At 40.4% G+C, this 19,807-nt stretch overlaps 1 protein-coding gene across 1 annotated transcript in view; it reads right to left on the bottom strand.

The window, feature by feature from the left end:
* Nucleotides 1–3,897: 3,897 nt before the first annotated feature.
* The window catches only part of ahcyl2b (adenosylhomocysteinase like 2b), a 47,025-nt gene continuing 31,115 nt past the window's right edge, over nucleotides 3,898–19,807 (bottom strand). Inside the window, exons 3-17 of the mRNA XM_073480501.1 lie at nucleotides 14,758–14,901; nucleotides 13,679–13,779; nucleotides 13,474–13,576; nucleotides 13,174–13,268; nucleotides 12,754–12,860; nucleotides 12,337–12,453; nucleotides 12,114–12,177; nucleotides 11,403–11,491; nucleotides 11,239–11,309; nucleotides 10,109–10,203; nucleotides 9,023–9,121; nucleotides 7,057–7,125; nucleotides 6,829–6,907; nucleotides 5,996–6,116; nucleotides 3,898–5,134 (exon numbers count right to left, since the gene is read on the bottom strand). Of these exons, the coding sequence (XP_073336602.1) occupies nucleotides 5,128–5,134; nucleotides 5,996–6,116; nucleotides 6,829–6,907; nucleotides 7,057–7,125; nucleotides 9,023–9,121; nucleotides 10,109–10,203; nucleotides 11,239–11,309; nucleotides 11,403–11,491; nucleotides 12,114–12,177; nucleotides 12,337–12,453; nucleotides 12,754–12,860; nucleotides 13,174–13,268; nucleotides 13,474–13,576; nucleotides 13,679–13,779; nucleotides 14,758–14,901 (1,361 nt within the window). The 3' untranslated portion in view covers nucleotides 3,898–5,127. The remainder of the gene's footprint in view (nucleotides 5,135–5,995; nucleotides 6,117–6,828; nucleotides 6,908–7,056; nucleotides 7,126–9,022; nucleotides 9,122–10,108; nucleotides 10,204–11,238; nucleotides 11,310–11,402; nucleotides 11,492–12,113; nucleotides 12,178–12,336; nucleotides 12,454–12,753; nucleotides 12,861–13,173; nucleotides 13,269–13,473; nucleotides 13,577–13,678; nucleotides 13,780–14,757; nucleotides 14,902–19,807) is intronic.

Raw genomic sequence — 19,807 nt, 5'->3', positions numbered from 1 at the left:
GTCTTATTCTGGTCTCTAGTTGGTGAACCACTCCAGACACCAACCACCAAAACTTACCAGCTTTATCTGATGGGTGATGTTTTCAAAAAGATGTGTCAAAGTCAATCAACATTAAGCCGGACTGCTCTCCTCGGTAATAACATGTCTGGAAACACAATCTGCTTGCAGGGGTCCAGACCAGTTCATGTGTCTGCATCTTAATGTGTGTGACTCCCCCCGCCCAGTTTAAATGTTAGATGAAGGTGGAGGTCGGGCCCTCCTGCAGACACTTCACCTCCTGTCACCCTCCCTTTAGGGGAGAATTGAATTATTGATATGTGGAGGTGGGGGTTAATATGGAGGCTGGCACACACTTCCACCTACCAACACACACTCACAAACCCCCCGACTGTGAAAACCACTTAAGATGACATGATTGGATTGTACAATTGTATGTAGGCAATGGTTTCTAGTGGAACGTGAGCACATGGCAGGGCAGCGGGGGATGTGAGGGGGCAAGTTCATGATTAAATATATATAAATTATTCAGCGGTGGTTGAATCAATTGAGACGTGTGTCTCACAGAGCTATAAATCCATCAAAACAGATCATTGACAGAGACATCACTGATATGCTGTGGATGGAGGGCAGCATTGAAGAAGTCTGATAAACCTCAGATTGTTAAAAATGTTATTTCTGCAGTTTGAAGGTACATAATATTTCTATTGTCAACACAGCTTTTCAATAAATTAAAGGGATTTTGCAAGAAGGTGCAATACGTAAGCATTTAAGTTATGCTAACATGCTAACCAGCTAGCCTCATCCCGGTCAAAAGCTCCTGTACCAATGGTATAAACACCAACACTTCCCTGGTGCTCCGAGCTTCCATTATGGACCGCTTGCTGCACGGCTAACTGAGCTAACCAGCTAATGGCAGCTACAGTTAGCAGCAGTTACTCTGGTGATAATACTGCCCCTTTTGTTTCAAACATGAAACCGCATTGCACCTTTAATCCCAGCATGGGTCGAACTGGATGGAAAATGCTGGATCCTACAATTCCCATAATGCTACTTGTTTTAGACCCCTGCTGAACAAGTAAATGCACAAATGTTTTAAACATAATGGCCCATAACGTTGTGATGCAGGTTTCCATTACAGTCTCAAAAGCGAAGTGGATTAACCCTGGTGACATCATCAGGGTTATGTTCTCAGTATTAGGATAACTTATCATCTTGACCTTGTGGATTTTTAGTGAGCTGCCCCTTTAAAAATGAAGGTTTTGCAGGAATATGGGGTATTAGGAGTATTTTAATCAGCTCTTACTCGGAACACAAACTGACAATACTTATTTACTCATTTATAGCTGTTTCTTGGGGCAAATGTTTTAAATATTGAGTTTTTAAGGGAACATAAATACATCACGAGAAAATAAGAGTCGTAATATCTTCAAATCATTGTTTGGATTGTTGTAAATTAGACCACATAATGACATCGTACTCTATGTGTGTCAAACTCCCCATTTAACACAGTGATTGAGATTTGCGTCAGGAATAAATAAAGGCTCAGAGCCAGCTGTTGATGTCAGAGACGTCCCTGTCTGATCACTGCTGCCTCGGATGAGATCACTGTGGCTCTGACAGACTTCGGCAGCTGAGGTCTGACACACCGACTCCCCTTCCCCCACAACACACACAAACAAAATCAGTCCACTATGAAGTAACACACATCAAAAAGCACAAATGTTTGTAGTAATTAAAAAAAATGCACACAAAATGGTTACAATTTTTACATCTTTATTCATTAAGATTACAGAATATTTTAAATTATTGCTCATCATCTACCATTATCACTTGCAATATTTAAACATAGGTTTTTTTTTTCTTTATTAGACAACTTAAAACATGTTTGAGATTTTTGCCAGTTTGCACTGTATGAGGATTTACAACAATAAATACAGGAGTTGAGAGTCTTCTTTTACCTTCCTATACTTTTAAAGGTTGTCATATCTGTATATAGTATGTATATACATATATGATGCTGGTGTCGTCCCCCGCCCACCCACGTGTTGGTCAGCTTACGGCTGACAAAACAAAAAATATGGTTTCTCCCCCTAACGCACAGGCTAGGATCCTGAGGCAGCTGTTAACGAAGCAACCATGGCCTACAAAAAATGGGTGTGTACAAACACAGAAAGACATTGACAGACACACACACACACACGCACCTCGTCATCTATAATCAGCTTTCTCTCAAGAGGTCACATACTCTTAAACACACATTCACACTTACAAAAAGGGAGAAAAATAAGACTCAAGACGACAAGTTTGAGAACTACACTGACAACAGGTCACATTACTTTAAAGAGGGGATTCTCAACAGCACGAGGAGACAGAAATGCACACATATTGGCAGGGAACAATGTGACATTGAGGTTTGTATGGGCTGCGACACAGTGTAGGATCTTGTCATTACATGGTGGCATATGGGCGTACCCTGGGTTTATCTGAGAAGCTCCTACACACCTTTACAATTCAAATTTCTTTCGACTTTTATTTCGTTTATAACCAAATTTAACAGGAATAGTTTTTGACATTTTGGGAACCATCATTCGCTTTCTTGGCAAGTGTACAATTATATGTATCATTGGCTTAGTTTAGCATAAGCTAAGCCAAAAGGTAATAAAACCGACATACCAGCACCTCAGTTGCCGATGCACACATTGCATTGGTTTGTTTTATCTGTACAAAAACTGAACTTTAGATGTGGTTGGATTTTGTTACCTTTTAGCTTCATGCTAAGCTAAGCTAACTGGCTGTTGGCTCCAGCAACATATTTATCGTACCGACATGAGTTATATATTTTTGCAACTCTCAGCGAGGAAGCAAATATGCTAATTTCCCAAACTGTTGAACTATTGCTTCAAAGGTGCATTATGTAGGAATCGTATCGTATCGTATTGATGTTAGCATGCTAACACGCTAGCCCCTAGTTATTTCGTACCACTAGCTGCACTGATAACTTAGCTTACTAGCTAACAGCAGCTACAGTTAGCAGCAGTTAGCGGCTGTCTTTGAAGTTGTTTAGAATATGAATTTGACAGATGGCCAATTCTTACATATTGCACCTTTAAAGCCTTTGGTTGGTACTAAATCTTATGCACAGTGATGATGTTACTCATAATGTAACACAAAAACATAATCACATGAAATGTGCAGGCATATTTGTATATTGTGCAAGCAAATGTATTTATTCATCTGGTAAACAAAGCTATTTGTGCCATTTCCTCCTGTTCAAAAGCTGAAGAATGATATTACATCTGTAGATCAATATATTTTCAGACCTGAACAGTGAGCCGCTGCGTGTTTGTGTGCGTGTGTGTGTTTGTGTGTGTGTGTGTAAGTGTTTGATCTCTTTCTGAGAAAGTAGAGCTGGCAGCGGCTCCCTGCAGGTTAGCAGAGAACCTGATTGGATCAGGTGCAGAGCCGGGGTGCACTTGGCTGTCAGGTGAAATGACTGTCAGGACTTTCTAATTTGCGCCGTCAGGTCAGCTGGGGACGAGCTGACGAGGATGGCAACAGTGCAGCTCATTATACGGGTAGAGTCTGAGCTTTTCAGCTCGGGAAGAAGAAACTAAAATATTTCAGAGATAGCGAGTTGGAGATCTAAGGGAAAATGGATGCAAAGAAAATAAATCATGGTGGAATTCAGATCCCAGATTTTAGTTTTTAAGCTGAACCCCATGACGATGTCAGTGAGTACCAAAGAGTTGTGGTGTGTATGGAAAGTACAGTAAATCTTAACAGCACCATACTTTTCAATAAGGACCTGATTGAAGATATCTGCTGAAGTACCGGCCTGGCAGCAACTTGCTGCACATTTGGTATCTCTGTTAATATTCTCTGTCACAGTATTCAAAATTAGGGTTTAAGTACATTTATTACACTTATCATTAGAACATTTAATTGCTTATCTTTATGACATGTTGATTTTTTTTCCAAAAAGTATGGTATTAGATGGCGCAGGAGAGAGAAAGATAGAAAAATCTTAATTTCAATATAAATATCTAAATATACAGTATACCCCTTGTAATGATCTGACAACCTGCCATGCTTCTAATACAGTATAGTCATTCTTGGTAAAGGGACAGAAAATGAAAAGGTGAGCTCTCATTAGCTTGAAATACTTTTCATCGCTTCAACACTGGCGCCACGTGAGCAGCTGGAAGAAAGAAGCAGCCAATGAGATGGTTTCACTGTGGCTTTGAGTGACGAAGCGCGAAGAACCAGTCACCATCCAGTCATATATATGTATATAAAAAAAGAAAAAAGGTATGACAAACTACAGGCTGATCAGAAGGGACAGAACGCTTAAAAAAAAAAAAATGTTTAAAAACAGACACAACGGTGAATCTCAATGAAACGATCAAAGAAAAGACATGATATGATTGGACCCTGAGATCCCGCCTAACCCCCTCCCACTAGGTCTAGCCCCGCCCTCGCAATATTACACAAGAGAAAAACAAAAACATGATCACAAGTAGAAAAGAAAAAGACAACAACAACAAAAAAAAAAGGACAGGAAAAAATGTCCGTCACTAAATCTCCAAAGGTCATCTTCATTCACACAGATTTTTTTTTTAATCAGTTTTTTTTTTTATATAGTATATATCTTTTTAGCATCAATAATTTCATCTTTAATAGTTAAACAATAAAAGATCTGGCAATGGGAAGGGAGGATGGAGGATTTACATACAACTCGACACACAAATGAGCGTCTAAATTGATAAATGGTGGTGGCGGTGAAATGACGCGTGGAAGGGAAGTAAAACGTCTTCGAGAGGAAGACGTCGGGGAGCTAGCTAACGGCGAATGGCAGAGTTAGAGTTAATGTTTTCATTATGGTTGTCAAGCGTGAATAAATAAAACGACTGCCATAAGCGCAGGAAAAGCCACGCCCCCTCCGTCCACCCTTCACCCTCAGGCTCAGTCAGAGCTCCTCCCCTTTCCCCCAGATTATAAAGCAGGTGTGTTGACTTTTCTGTCCGTCCTTCCTTCTGTCCTCCTCCTCCTCCTCCTCCTTCTCTCCCTCTATGAGTCTGTGCCATTCATGGAGTATTTGTATTTCTTCAGTCCAACCCCAACACTGGTTTAATACCTTAAGGAGAAAAAGAGAAGAGACACCTGTTAAGGTGAGGAAGCAACAAGACACTTAACTGCTCAAAAGTTATCATGAAATCATTTTAGTGTCCTTTGAAACACTTTGTGTAAGTTTTATGACCGAAGTGGAGTGTGTCTGTGGGCCAGGCTTCCCAATAACTGTACAATTATCTTAATTCATTAAGGTTTGAGGCTCACAAATCTCTCATGTATCTCTCCTCGGTCTCTTATAAATACAGAGTTATATAAAACTCATTCAGGTAGCAGGCTTCTTAATGTTCAGCCTTTTGTTGGCTGAATGACAGACAGGTGGCAGATTATGTCAATAACAAGGGATGGAAAGAAAACCTGAATATTTTACTGAAGTAAATGTGCTGTTACTTTAAAGTAAAAGAAACAGTACTTCTGTAACAATGTACTCTGATAAAAGTAAAAAAAACAAACTATCAATGAAGTGACGAGTCTTCTCAGAGTTAAACGATTTCACTGATTTGCATTAAAACAACTTCAGGAATTGGACTCTCCTGGTTCCACTTTTCATAGCATAAAAATTATTTTAGGCAACCAGCTCAATAGTTTCAGTATGTAGTAAGTTAGGTACGTAAGCGAATACACCTGTTTATTCAATGTGTCAAGATTAATTCATTCTCATTTTCAGGTTGTTGCTACATGTAGTGAATAATAATAAGGCTGCCACTCAATACTGTAGTGCTTCAGCCTTCTCATAATAAAACAAATTTAGCTCAGATTAAAGTAATTTGATATCAGATTTAGACTAAAACACAATTCTATTAAATAAATCCCAACATGTGCAGGACCTCAACTTGACCTACAAGGCTGTGTTGAAGTGTTTTCATACCTATAGTAGTTTGGCTTGAAGGGCCCGTTCTTGTTCAAGCCCAGATACTTGGCCTGCTCGTCACTCAGCTCTGTAAGATGTGCGTCAAACGTGGGGAGATGTAGGCTGGCCACATACTCATCTGGAGGGCAGGAGAGAGGAAGAACATGTTAGCATTCAGCAGGGGTCTGTGTTTGATTAATCATTCAAATGAAGAAACCGAAGAGAAGTAGCAGGGAGGCTTCAGGATTTACCATCTCTTCATCCTCTCTCTTTTCCACTGCACTGTCTTCTATCTTCCTCAACATCTGCTTTTCCTCTCCTCATCCTTCTCCATGTCTCTACTTCCTTCCTTCCTTCCTCATCTCAGCCCTTCCATCCTTTCATTCCTCTCCATCATCTCTCTGTCAGTGAGTGCCGTGGCAGCAGCAGCAGCATCAGCCAGCACTGACCTACATTTAGCTCCCTGTTTTTATTTACTATGTATGTGCTCTGCTCTCATGCACCGAGGGGGAAGTTAAGCAATGTGGCAGGCTGTATGCACGCACACATGTGTGCACGGACACACAGGACTTATTCTGCTGTGAATGATACGCTACCCAGGGAGACGACTCTGGACTGAACAGACGAGACTGGCTGTGTTGTCTATGGAGTTAATGCAAAATGCCTGCAGGCTCTCTGCATACTGTCTGTAATCACTTCCTGTTTGGTGGCTACTTAAGTACCAAACAAGGATTTTCCTTTTAAATCTCCCTGAGCTGTTATCTTACTCTTTTTGTGTTGTATGCCTCATTTTTGGGGTATTTTTAGTAGACTTTGTTCAGGTTTTTTTCAGGAACTGACAAAAATCTTACCCATCTTCTTGGGCAGCAGGTAAACATCCTGTTTGTAGCGTCCCTCTGGGGCATTGTACAGCTCTATCAGAGCCAGAGCCTGGGCAGAGACACACATGCGTTACTCAGATACACACAACAACTTGTTTCAACACTTATATTAATGATAAACAGAAACAAAAGGAGACGCAATGCACAAAACGTAAAATGCAAAACAAAACTAATCATGTAATGAGGCAGAAATTATACCTGGGTAGTGGCGGTGATGGAGAGCACGAAAGTGGGCACAGTGGAACAGCTGAGGTTCAGCAGGCGACCCTGTAGAGGAAGAAGAAGCGACACAAGGTTCAAGAATATACTTAACTTTGCTCTTGAGAGGACAAAAGATGTGCAGGATGCGTGTTAGAAAAGAGAAATCTAAGATCCCATGCAGTGAAATTGGAAGATTTAAAACTTTATTTTTGAAATGTCATCCGTTTGTTTTCTCTCGTCTCTTCTCTGACAGTAAACTGTTGCTGCTGTCTGAGATGCTGCATTGCAGTGAATGAAGCTGGGAGATTCCAAGCGTTGCAGAAAATTAGGTAGTTAGTATGTAAAACTGAAGCACTCTGCGGTGAGGAGGAGGAACAGAGAAAGGTTGTATTGTAGGTGCAGGGAAAAGCAGAATGAAAACTGCTAATAAGGTTTTAATGCTCAGTTTGATAATGCTTTTTATTCAGGTACTTGTATTCATTGTTAAGGCACCTATTATAATTATTATATGATAATAAGACTATATTAGTGTTAATAATGGCATCATAAACTTGTTTATTGTTGGACTATATGACATTATTAAGCGCTTAAGAAACTTGCTAACAGTTTATAGACTGTTTAAGAACGTTAATAAAAGCGTTATAATTTAGTTTATAATAACATTACAAACACATTTGAGTTTAAAAGGTGCAATATTTAAGAATTTAAGTTGAAAATGTTCAAACATTTACAAAAAACAGCAACAGAATGTGAAGGAATAGCAGTTTTGACATTATGAGGTCTATGTCTGAAGTTAGCAGGCTAACCAGCTATCCCTGGCCCGTCCTGGTCTGCACAACTACCTGAGCAACAGCAGCTAAAGTAAGCAGCAGTTAGCGGTTACTCTGGTGATATGCTGCCCCCTGTTTGTTTTGAGGGTGAATTTGGTGGCCAATTCTTACACATTGCACCTCTAACTAACTTACCTATTGTGTCATCGTTAATTAAGATTAACACATACTTTATTATGTGTTTATTAGCAGTTAAGTCTGCACTAAGAGTTTTGCAGATACCATTTTTTAAGCAATAACATTGCCTTATTAAGATAAATAAGTCCTTTATTATATTTTTATGTACGCATGTTCAGTGCACACTAAAAGAATCATGACTCATCAAAAGACAAACAATTTTCCCCATCACTCCCATACTCTTCTAAGATGGCGTGTGGTTTATATTGTGGACGAGGGTTTGGTTTCTTTGTTTCACAGTGCGGTTTTGAACCCTCAGCACTGGACACAAAGAGCCTCCACAGCTCAGATTGTCTTTGTTGTCCATCTCTCTGGTTTAGCAATGGAGCCAATTGTAAATGCATGAGTGTAATGTACAGTGTTACACTGCAAAACAAAGAAGGATGGAATAATATCTTCTCTTTTTGAAACTTTAAAAGAAAGTCAGCTATTCTTAAATTCTCTTTTCTTCAGACAATGTATCACTTCTTTCAATAAATACCATTTTGTGAACACAACTATTTTGGATCAGAACTGTTGGAACAGAGCGTGATAATGGAGGCGGAAGGGGTGAGGACGGTGGCTGAAACTTGCTGAAGATCAAACAGCAGCAGAGACAGAGGCATCAATGGGCTGGCAGGTTGTCTGCCTGGCCCTGTCAGACTGCTCTCATTCTGTCACGGCTTGTAGCACACACATACACACACCTGGTCTTAACCTGCACTGTGCACATGCAGGGTTGCGGGAATGTGTGTTTCTACAACTTCATTTGTTGACGCTGTTCAATTGGAAGTTCATTAAATGTGCATGATTCGACTACTGATGGCTAAAACCATTCACAAACACATTACCATAATGTCTCATCATATCTGTGTAATTACATAACAGTCTCAATTTCCAACTAGAAATGTTAAGTTCTTCTAGCTATATGTCCTCTGGGTAAGAGTGTGTGAGAGTGTGATCCAGTATGAGTGTACCTCAGCCAGCAGCACTATCCTCTTGCCGTCGGGCCAGATGACGTGGTCCACCTGAGAGCGCACTCTCTCCCAGGTCAGCTCAGGAGTCCGCAGGCTTGCCTGACGAATGAGCACAACATCATCAGCGACTGTTTGTTTTCGGTGGCATTCATGTGCTGCTTATTTCTGTCGGGCTGAGCCGTCACCCACCACGGGCATTTCTGAATCAGTACAGACTGAAGTACTTTAAGAGGTGAGTCACAACTTTCTCTTGCTCCCTTGACCGTTTATTCAGAGAAAATCCTTTAATTTCTCTCATATTTTATCTATTCCTAGCACTCGTGTCTCAGTGTTTTATGGTTAGGAGAAAACAATCAGTGCACCGTGACGCTTATCTTCGCTTGCTATTAATTTCTGTGATTTAACTGTATTTTAATGATGCACACACTGTAAAACACTCTGCATGAGCTCATGAGTTAATGTCCTGAAGATTTTCTTGTAAATAAATGTCTGTAGGGCTGCAGCTAACGATTATTTTCATTCTCGATTAAACTGCCGCTTATTTTCTTGATTCATCTCTCAGTCCAATAAATCCACAAAAATTGTGCAAAATGCTCATTACTAATTTCCCAGAGCCAAAAGTGATGTCTTCAAATTGCTTCTTTTGTCCCACCAACAGACAAAAACCCAAAGACTCGTTCATTTACTGTCATAATTGATAAAGAACAGCACCAAATCCTCCCGTTTAAAAAGATGGAACAAGCAAATGTTTGACAATTTGCTTGAAAAATGACCGAAACAACTAACTGACTATCAAAATAGTCAGACAGTTTTCTTTCTTTCAACTAATCATTCGTGTACATTAGTTTTCCATCACCCAGCAGTAGTTGTAAACAGTTATTATGGCTGGACAAAGAAAAAAAAAAACTGATGGCTACAGATGAAGAAACTTCAAAAACAAGTGCAAGATCATCGTGATTTCAATTTTTAGAGCCTAAATTTAAGTATAATTCCACCAGTCTCTGTTAGTTTACTTCAGAAATAAGCAGTACCAGGCCTGTAACCTTCACAAGTTGCATCACAAATTTCTGCAAGTTGGTAACTGACCACATCGATCTCGGTGTTGGAGTGTCCCATGTTGCATACAATGCAGCCATTCTTCATGCGGTCGAGATACTCTCTCACCACCACGTTCTTATTGCCTGATGGAGGGAGGGAGAGAGATGAGAGGGAACGAAATATGAGGTCAAATGCACAAAGAGCAGTGAGACAGCAAAACTGTGACACAGACGAAAAGGGAATGACAGACAAAGAAAGTGTGTTTTATCAAATGAAAAGAAAACCAAAACAGAAAATCTGTGGACCGAGTCTGTATCCATTTCTGTAAAACAAGGTTTTTATAGTCCTCCATTTAATTACTCCTTATCTCACCATGTAGCGTAGTTAATTAAGTCTGAAAATGTGATTGAGTTTGACGACTCCACCTGCCTGCGCTGTGCTTCTTTAACACACGTCTCTAACAGAACTTGCAGTGGAGACAGTGACAGTTTCCATCTGAATTGTTGATCCAAACGAGAGTAAGTCTATAACAAAACTTACTCACAGCTCTGTTTTTTGTAAACTGAGAACATGGATGGCTTGTATTTAGCTGCGAAGGACAAATCATTTCATATGCAGCAGCCAGCAAGACTGATTTTCTTATTCCACTACAGCAGCATCATTAATTGACTAGGAACTTTTTAACTAAATTTTGCTCCAAGGGCTCTAATGAATCGACCTTAATGAATCCACCAGTACATGACCTTATTAGAGCTAATGCCTGTCTCGTTTTATTTATTTCACAGCACTTTGTAACTTCATTAGGAAAATCTTACACAAATGCCGTGCGTCTTCTTCTCCTTATTATCCTCTTATCATCTTTTCTGTTCGTCTGCAGTCGCCCTAACGAGAGCCCTCCGCGTTCGGCCTGCCAGCATCATTAGGTAACGAAGCAGAGAGACAAGTAATTCTCTGCTCCAATTAAGTGTTCGGGACAACTCCCTGGCCGCAGAGCTGAGGACTTGATTAGTAACTGTCTCACACTGATGACGGTGACAGAGTATCTGTCCAGTCATCCTGAGCCAACACTGACAGAACAGTGTGACTAAATCTTATGTCTCGCACCTCAGTTGTGGAAAATCCCTCAAAAATTTTACTTGACTAGCCAAACGTGACAGAGATTGTTCTTCTGGACCGACCTGTGCAGGTGATGACGATGTCCACTTGTCTGATGACTTCATTCAGTTTCACCAGCCTGAAGCCATCCATGCTGTGATCGGGAGAGAGACAACAAAGAACATGAGACTAATGCGATGTCAACCCAAGCGGTGAGCCATGACATACTGAACAAGCCGAGTCTTACCACGCCTGCAAGGCACAGATGGGGTCGATCTCTGTGACATAGACGATGGAGCCCATCGCTTTGAGGGCAGCGCAGCAGCCTTTTCCCACCTGAAGATGACAGACATGGGACATTACCACACAGTAAAACAGAATTTAATTCAAAAGGGGACGAAACACACAATAAATAAAGTTAAAGATGAAACTATCTGAGCATTATTGTTTCTCATATGTTCTGTTGATACCGTGATGATATTGTTATCCTGAATTCTTCAGGCCACAATAGTCTCTTACTGTACATATTGCACCTTTAAAGATACAAAACTGAATGTCATAATATTTTTCATACTAGGTATGTTAATCCTGTAACTGTTGATGTTTAAAGTTAAAAAATGACATTGAAGGCATGTTTACCTTTTAAAGAAAAGTATTCTTACCGTTTATTATTTGTTTGTTATATTATTTGTCATAATTAAGTAAGTATAATAATAATAATAATAATAATAATAATAATAATAATAAGTATAATAATCATCAATAGATAAAATAGAACTATTCCACAATCTTCCACATGCCCTGGATAATTGAAAAGTAGTCCCTGGTGTTTAGGTTTCCCTGGTTGAGAATCACTGCTTTAGAGAATATTTGTCAATGGTTTTTCACTTGACCTGTATTTAGGAGAAGAAGTACTGTGTCTGAGATTGTAAGAGAATGAGAAAAATGTCCTTCTTACCTCTCCGTATCCACACACCACCACCTGTTTGCCTCCAAACATGACATCAGTGGTCCTCTTCAGGCTGAGGACAGAAACGCAATTATTTCACTGGCGGCCTCATATTTATTCAGACTGTTTTGAGTAGAGAGGAGGTGGTTGTAAATGCCCTGCAAACGCTCCAACAACAAACATGTTCAGTTTTATACTACCTACTGAGGTTAAACAGGAGAGTGCTTCATACCCGTCTAAGATGGACTCCCTGCAGCAGTAGAGGTTGTCAAACTTCTGCTTGGTCACAGAGTCGTTGACATTCATGGCGGGAACACACAGTTTTCCTGCCTTGGACAACTGGTACAACCTAAACACACACAAATTAAAGAAAGATGTCAACATTTAATGCTCCATTTCCAATTCTCCTTTATACACACACCTATTCTGCACTGGTGTGATCACAGTACATGTAATAGTGGTTACATTTCACCACTAGATGGCGATGTTACCACACGAGAAACTATGTGAGAGTGGAAAAAACAAGTCTGCATCTTAGTGTCCGACTTTGTGTAAACATTTAAATTGTACATTCTCTCATTTAAAAATACAGACAACTGGTTTTATCTGAAGCAATGGAATATTTTCAACCCTTGTGAGCGACTCCCACCTGTGCACACCGGTGACACTCTCCTCTACGATGCCCTTGATCTTCTTGAACATGTTGGGGTATTTTTTATAGATCCAGTGAGTCAGGTCACCACCGTCATCCAAGATCTGACAAGACAATCAAAGTAGAGTGGTAGATGAATATTTGACACAGGAAATATTAATGAGTAAGTGTGAAAAAGATGGAGAAAGAGCACGGTCAGTTTACACACTCTCAGTTCAGTAAGTTCACTGAGATCTGTTCAAGGACAAAATCTTTTCATTAATTATTCTATAAATTTATCTCAAAATGCTGCTGCACACATGATCCGTCCTGTACTTTTACCCGCCATCAAATAGATGCATTACCACCAACAAGCTAGAGAAAGAAATAAAGTTTCCCCATGTTTCAACAGGCTTTATTCAGAATGTAGGTGTGTACCATGTTGGGTTGCCAGCCTTCCACGTTGACGCAGCGATCAATGCACCACCAGAAGTCGTCCTCTGATTCACCCTTCCACGCAAAAACACTGAAACCTAGAAAGAGACAGGAGGCGTTTTATGCACAGCAGACAGAAAAATATTAAATATGCTGGAAGATGTGAAAGAGAGAGCATCTGAATATTTTAAGACAGGATAATAGAAACGGGCAGGTGTCACACACACACACACACACACACACACACACACACGCACGCACACACACGCACACTCACACACACGCACACTCACACACACTCACCTCCCTCTGCCAGGGCAGCTGCCACTTCATTCTGGGTGGAGTAGATGTTGCATGCTGCCCATCTGCACTGAGCACCCAAAGCGGACAGGGTCTCCATCAGCACCTGAGGAGGAGAGAAGAGAGGGTCAAGTCTGAGTTTTTGTTGTAGCTGATGAAGTATTATATTTAGGATGTGTGTGTTTGTGTGTTTTGTATTTCCACTCACAGCTGTCTGGGCAGTGATGTGGGTGCAGCCCACCACTTTGGCACCGGCGAGGGGCTTCTCCCCCTGGGCTCGCTTCCTCAGAGCCATCAGGGCTGGCATCTCTGACGGAGGAGGAAACACAACAAACAACACATGAGTGGAGAGAGGAATCAGCTGGATGGTGAAGGAATTCCCATCATTTAATCCTTCTAATACTTCTTCACTAATCCATCGACTCGTCCAGCTGAAGAAATCACTGACTCAAAGTGGTGTGTGTGTGTGTGTGTGTGTGTGTGTGTGTAGCCTGCAGGGTTCAGCTGAGGCTCTTTGTATGTGAAGTAATTAGGGAATGATCATGTGAATAATTTGTGTTAATGTTTTGGTTCTTAAGTCGTGTTCCCACTTATAGTGACAGGGGACATATTGCCACCCAGCAACACACACACACAAACATGAAAGCAGGATGTAGTATGCCCTTATGTTTGCATTACTGTAGTAATCAGGGGGTTTCCATTCACCCGTTTTTATGCAAATTTAGTATAAAACAGACAAAAAAACAACAAGAAATGCAAGAAATATTTAGGGAACAAAACAAACTCAAAAAATACAAGTTGGTGCATCGATAAAAAGAAAAGAAACCGTAATGTTCAACACATTTATACATGAAACAAAGTCATATTTGCAACATTTTTCTCATCGTTCATGGTTTGACTGACGCTCTTGACGCCTTCCTGTTGCACCCTCTTCTGCTAGAATGGTTTAATGGTACACAATTTGAGTGCTGCGTCAGCATTCACACTGATGACTAGAAAATTGCGACTAGAATTGCGAATGCTGACAGCTGAACTGTATCTGAAAGCATAGCTGGTGAAATAAATTGCCTAAAATCCTGACAGTGAAATGCATTGCACCACAATACTGAAAAACCCTGAAGTCAAACTGCATCAGCTTAAGAAAGTAAGATGAAAAGGCATTGTTAAAAGAAATCTGGTTACATTTCGGATCAAAACTTGGCTGCTGACTTGCATCCAAGCCCCCTTCAGCAGTAACCCTCAAGTTTCTCCCTTTTATAAGTGAACCGTGACGAGTATTTGGTTTACCTTGCTCTGCAATCTCGATCTCTCTGCGTCCAAAGTCGGCCTGTTTGATGTTTTTGATGCAGAAGTCTCCGTTGCCCTTGGAGTTCTTCTGCTGTTTGTCCCGAGGAGACGTCTCATCGTCGGAGCTGTCCGTGTATGACGCCGCTAAAAAGGAAACACACACATACACATGGGTGTTGCGAGTTGTCAAACAAAAGTCTTTGCAATGAGTAAGTAATTATTGACATAATCTTTTTCTTCCCAGAATTATTTTATAAAGCAGAGGCTGATTCCTACTTTGCTGTTATTTTTGCTACTTTTTCCAACTTAATTTAAACTACAAACCTTTAAGGAGGCTTCCTACAACAACAAACTTCCTTCTGCTGCCCAAAATGTTAAAGCAACCCAAATAGTAACTTGATTGCCGTACTTGAGAAAGATGTGTGTGTTGGACAGCTATTTTTAAAATGTCAACATAACTTTCCCAAAAGTCACTGGAACTAAACCAGTTAAATCTTGTGCTGTTGATGTGATTTCTACGTCATGGGATAATCTGGGCGCTAAACCTAAAGATAAATGCAAGACTTTAGTGTGTCAGAATTTGTGGATTCAGCTCAGCCACTTTGACTGGTGGAAGTTGGGCATGAACACAGACCACACATAGGAGTATCACGAAGAGTGACAGCTGACAGAAAAAAAGCAAAGAAGTCATGTGTGAAGCAAAGCTAAAATACTCAGCATCTCTCACAAAAAGAGGTACATTAAATTGTGTCTTTAGATGTGATAAGAAACATGAGTAAGTTAATTAAAACACAGTGCTTCCCAGATGCTATGGTGGCTCAATCTAAATGTGGAGGGACATGGACAGTAATGTTTGCTGAGAGCAGTCAGAGGGTCTAAAGCAGGATTTCATTGAACCGTCTCAGTCTGGAAAAACTGGAAGACCATTTTTTTTCTTTCTGTGGACCACGGCCAATGCAGGGATCAACAGGTTCAGCAGACTCTTCAGACTGAGAAACATGTCCTAGCAAAACCTGAGGCCTCAAAGGGATCAACTTTATTGATGACACAAATCTGTTCTGGGTATCCGGGAATCTTTTGGGGGCAGATGTCCTCCCCCAAGCAGACCTGGACTTAAAATACAGACGGACCATTTTTGGTTTAGTCTGTGACACCCATCAGCCAGGCCTCCGATGATGCAGCCTGACACAAAGCAGCCTCAGCCCCACAAAGACCAAACGTCACAGCCTCAGTGTCAGCGTGTTGACAACCAGCTCATGGTTCAGTCTCCTAATTCCTCCCCCCATCACTCCCCCCTCTCCGCCGCCTCACCCCTTTTGGGATTCACTGATAAACTTGAAGCTCTGACATTCAATTCACCCCCAAAAAACGGCATACTGTCTGCCTTCAGATTATGTTTTGTATATGTTTTAACTGGAACTTAGACCAAGACAACATTGTAGCAGTTCTTATGCAGTGAACCCCTCCTAACTGCCATTTTTTCCAGTGCAAGCAAACTATTGACTGACTCAGCATGTGACTGAGGCCGCAAACAATAAAAGCGCACACTCTGGACTTCCAAGTGTCTGAAGATTGTGGTGACTGACAATGCAGTTTTCTTTCCTTTCTTTTCTTCGAGAAACAGAATCAGAATCAGAAATCCTTTATTTGTCCCGCAAATGGGGAAATTCCTTAGTCACAGCAGCCAAAGGACAGTATCACACTTAAACAATAATAAAAAGTAAAAAATAAACAATATAATAGAGATAAGAAATAGAAATAGGTGTGGAAGAGGAGAGCCTTCTGCTTACTGTCCCTGCTTAAGTCTCAAGTCAATGCAACGGTCTATATTGCCCTTGCATCCACTTAAAACCAATTCCATCAGCAATTTGATCTAAACAGCCATAACCTTGGAGTCAATTGTGCATTATTGTGTACTTTATTGATCCCAGCTTGGGATCAATAAAGTATATCTATTCTATTCTATTAAAATCCTCCTCTTGCTGCCTCGATTGCTCTGCATGTAGTGAACACCTTTGACTCTGGCTTAATAACAGCAATTTTGAGAGCCTGGGCCTCTCTCTCTCTCTCTCTAAAAAAAAAAAAAAACCCATCTAGGCACCTCACTAATGAACAATTACAGGCCCATATCAAACCTCCACCATCAGAAAATCAGAGAAAAGGCTGTTTTTTAACAGCTTAACCCCTTCCTGGCCTTAAAGAATTTCAACCAGAGCATAATACAGAGATTTCTCTTGTTATGGTCTTGATCGGTTAAACTGGTTGGAATACTTTAATACTTTATTAAAAGTCAGAGCTCAAGTCAAACACAAGAAATATTGATGTAGTTAAAGACTTAAACCTAAATTTTAACCTAAAACATTAAGATAATTACAAAATGTACTGGCTTCAAAGAATCAAAGCACTGAATGGTTTAGGGCCAAACCACATTTCTGATCTGGTGCTCTGTTATGAACCCTCCAGACCTCTCAGATTGTCTGGAACAGGTCTGCTTACTGTTCCCAGGGTTCAAACTAAACATGGAGAGGCATCATTCATATTTTATGGACCACATACCTGGAACAAAATCCCAGAGACGATCTGCTCCAACTCTCAGTTCTTTTAAGTCAAGACCTACAATTTTTCTGTTTGTCACTGAATGTTATTAAATTGGATTTGGGACTTTATATTCCTTTATTTCACTGCATTGTTGTTTTTTATTCTCCTGTTAAATCATTTTTAGTCCCGTTTATGTGTATCTTTATATTTCCTTGTGTTTATTTTATATTGCTGTGTTTATTCAATACAGCCTTTATATATTACATAAAGCACATTGAATTGCCTTCTTGTTGAAAGGTGCCACACATATAAATTTGCTTTGCCTTCGCCTTAGCCAAAGCTTTAAGGTTCCAAAGTGCGGAACAAACACAACGTGCCTTTGGCTCCTTTAATTTGAATAAAGCCTGTACTTTCCCCAGCCCTACAATTTAACTTTTGGAGGCCACGGATTGTGCACAGCACCGAGTTTAATTGATCATAAAGCTGCCTGCAAAACCTTTTCAGCCAGCAGAACAACTCTAGCCTCTTGCAGTGTGAAACTGCAGTAGAACGTAACATAAACAGAGTGCAAATGCTTTTTCACACTTGCACGGTAAAACAAAACACATCGTTGAGAGGTATCATTATCTGAGGCATCACCTCTGTGAGATATAAACAGTAGTGCCCCTCAGCCTACGGCAACATGCTCAGTAAGGAGCTGCCTCTTTGTCTGGCACCAGCAATATGTGGTCCCTGTGCCTCAGGCTGACTCACTACACAGGTGCTGTCCTCCTTGTACAGAGCAGGTACACCACCAGGCAATGCCAATATCACTCCTACCACGCTTTGTGACCATGACCATGTACCAGTACCAGATAAGACTGAGTAGCCTGCCAGAAATGTAACAATACTGTAGTTAAAGAACACACTGTACTGTGCCAGGAGGGGAAAGGCTTTAAAAAAAGAAAAGGTAATAATCCATGAGTGTACCATTTTCTTTTGAAATCTCCCATCCGTACTGACAGGAGGAAAGGGTGGGGGAGAGTGTGAGCTGGGGAGATCTTAGGGGTCATTAGGGTGGATGTACTGACACTCACAAAGGATACTGGGACAAAGAAAAAGAACATGCTGGTGTCGGAAAACTCAAAATCAAAAGACTTCAGTATCTGCCTTTTTCAAACAAATGTAGAATATATTGTACTCGGCCTATCCCACAACTTAAACCTAACAATTGGCATCAGTCCGAGATTGTTTTGAGAGATTCACGATTTTTAATTTAAGGCTACCATTTCTTGTACCCAACCAAAATGGACAGTTAAAAGTTAAACATTGCTGCAACAGCATCAGAGATATTGTCTTTGTTTTATTCCCTTCATTTCTGCATTGTCAAAATTCATACCTACATTACTCACAATTCAATTGGACAGTAGAAAGATCAGTCTGAGATTCAGGTGTGTTATGCTAGTAGCAGCTAATGTAGCCTTTAGGTGCTAGCTTAAAGCAGAGATAAGTAGCGGTCAGGGGTTTGGTAAACTCTTGTAGTCTTCAGATCTAACAAGTGCTGACTCACGTGAAATCACTAGAGGCGTTTAATAAGACTTGTTGCAGCTCCCTCTGGAGCCAAAAAGGGCTTTATACAACATTTTTCACTTATATAACAGTACTGAAGCCCTGAAAACAGACTTTGATGTTTAAATTGGTGGAGCTCCCTTAAAATATGATGTAATGACTTATATAAACAATTAACATAACATTTAAATTCTCCTTTTCCCCTCCAAAAATACTAAGATGTTGTTAAACTTATAATATAGTAATTCATAAACATATCTGTTATATTTCTATAGACATCTTAAGAGGATCTCTTATGCAACAAAATCTATACCACAGTAAACTTGGCAAACGTATTACTGGTGTGTTCAGTTTGTCCTCTGCACTGTGGGAACCATCAGAGAAATTAGAAGCAATCTAGTGAGAGAATTATGGGAGACAGGGAATCAGCAGAGAGGAGGGAGAAAAAAAAGAGAAAGAGCATGAAACAGAGGGTTCAAAAGGGGAGACAGAAGGGCCGCACAAGTTTCTAAAGGCAGCACTGACGTTTCACTTCATTTGCAATCGCTGCCGGTGATAGTTAAGATGTTAACGGGACAGAACAAAATGAGCATGTCAAATCACAGAGTGAAATAAATGCAAGACTAAGTGCTCTCATCACCATGTCAATATTGAGAAAAAAATTATAGATCATTATTTTAGTCATGACGTGACAGCCACAGGCTGGAGAGCAAGGTTCTTGGGAGGTAGAGTGATTTAATGAGCCCTGATCTGGCTCCAGGAGGAAGGTGAATGAGAACTGAGGTGAGAGAAGAAAGTTGAAGAGAAAGAAGGAAGAAAAGAACAGGAGGTGTGTGTTAGAGGGAAACGAATCCAACTCTCACCTGAAAAAGTGACTCAACATCCAGTGCGCCAATTTTTATCTTAGCGGTACAAACCAAATACAGATATGAATTTAAAGGTGACATGTTTTTCTGCTACAGCC

This window comes from Pagrus major, chromosome 14 (genome assembly GCF_040436345.1).
Source record: "Pagrus major chromosome 14, Pma_NU_1.0".
Taxonomy (NCBI): domain Eukaryota; kingdom Metazoa; phylum Chordata; class Actinopteri; order Spariformes; family Sparidae; genus Pagrus; species Pagrus major.
The sequence above is the reverse complement of the archived record's forward strand: the minus strand, read 5'-3'. Positions and strand labels throughout refer to the sequence as shown.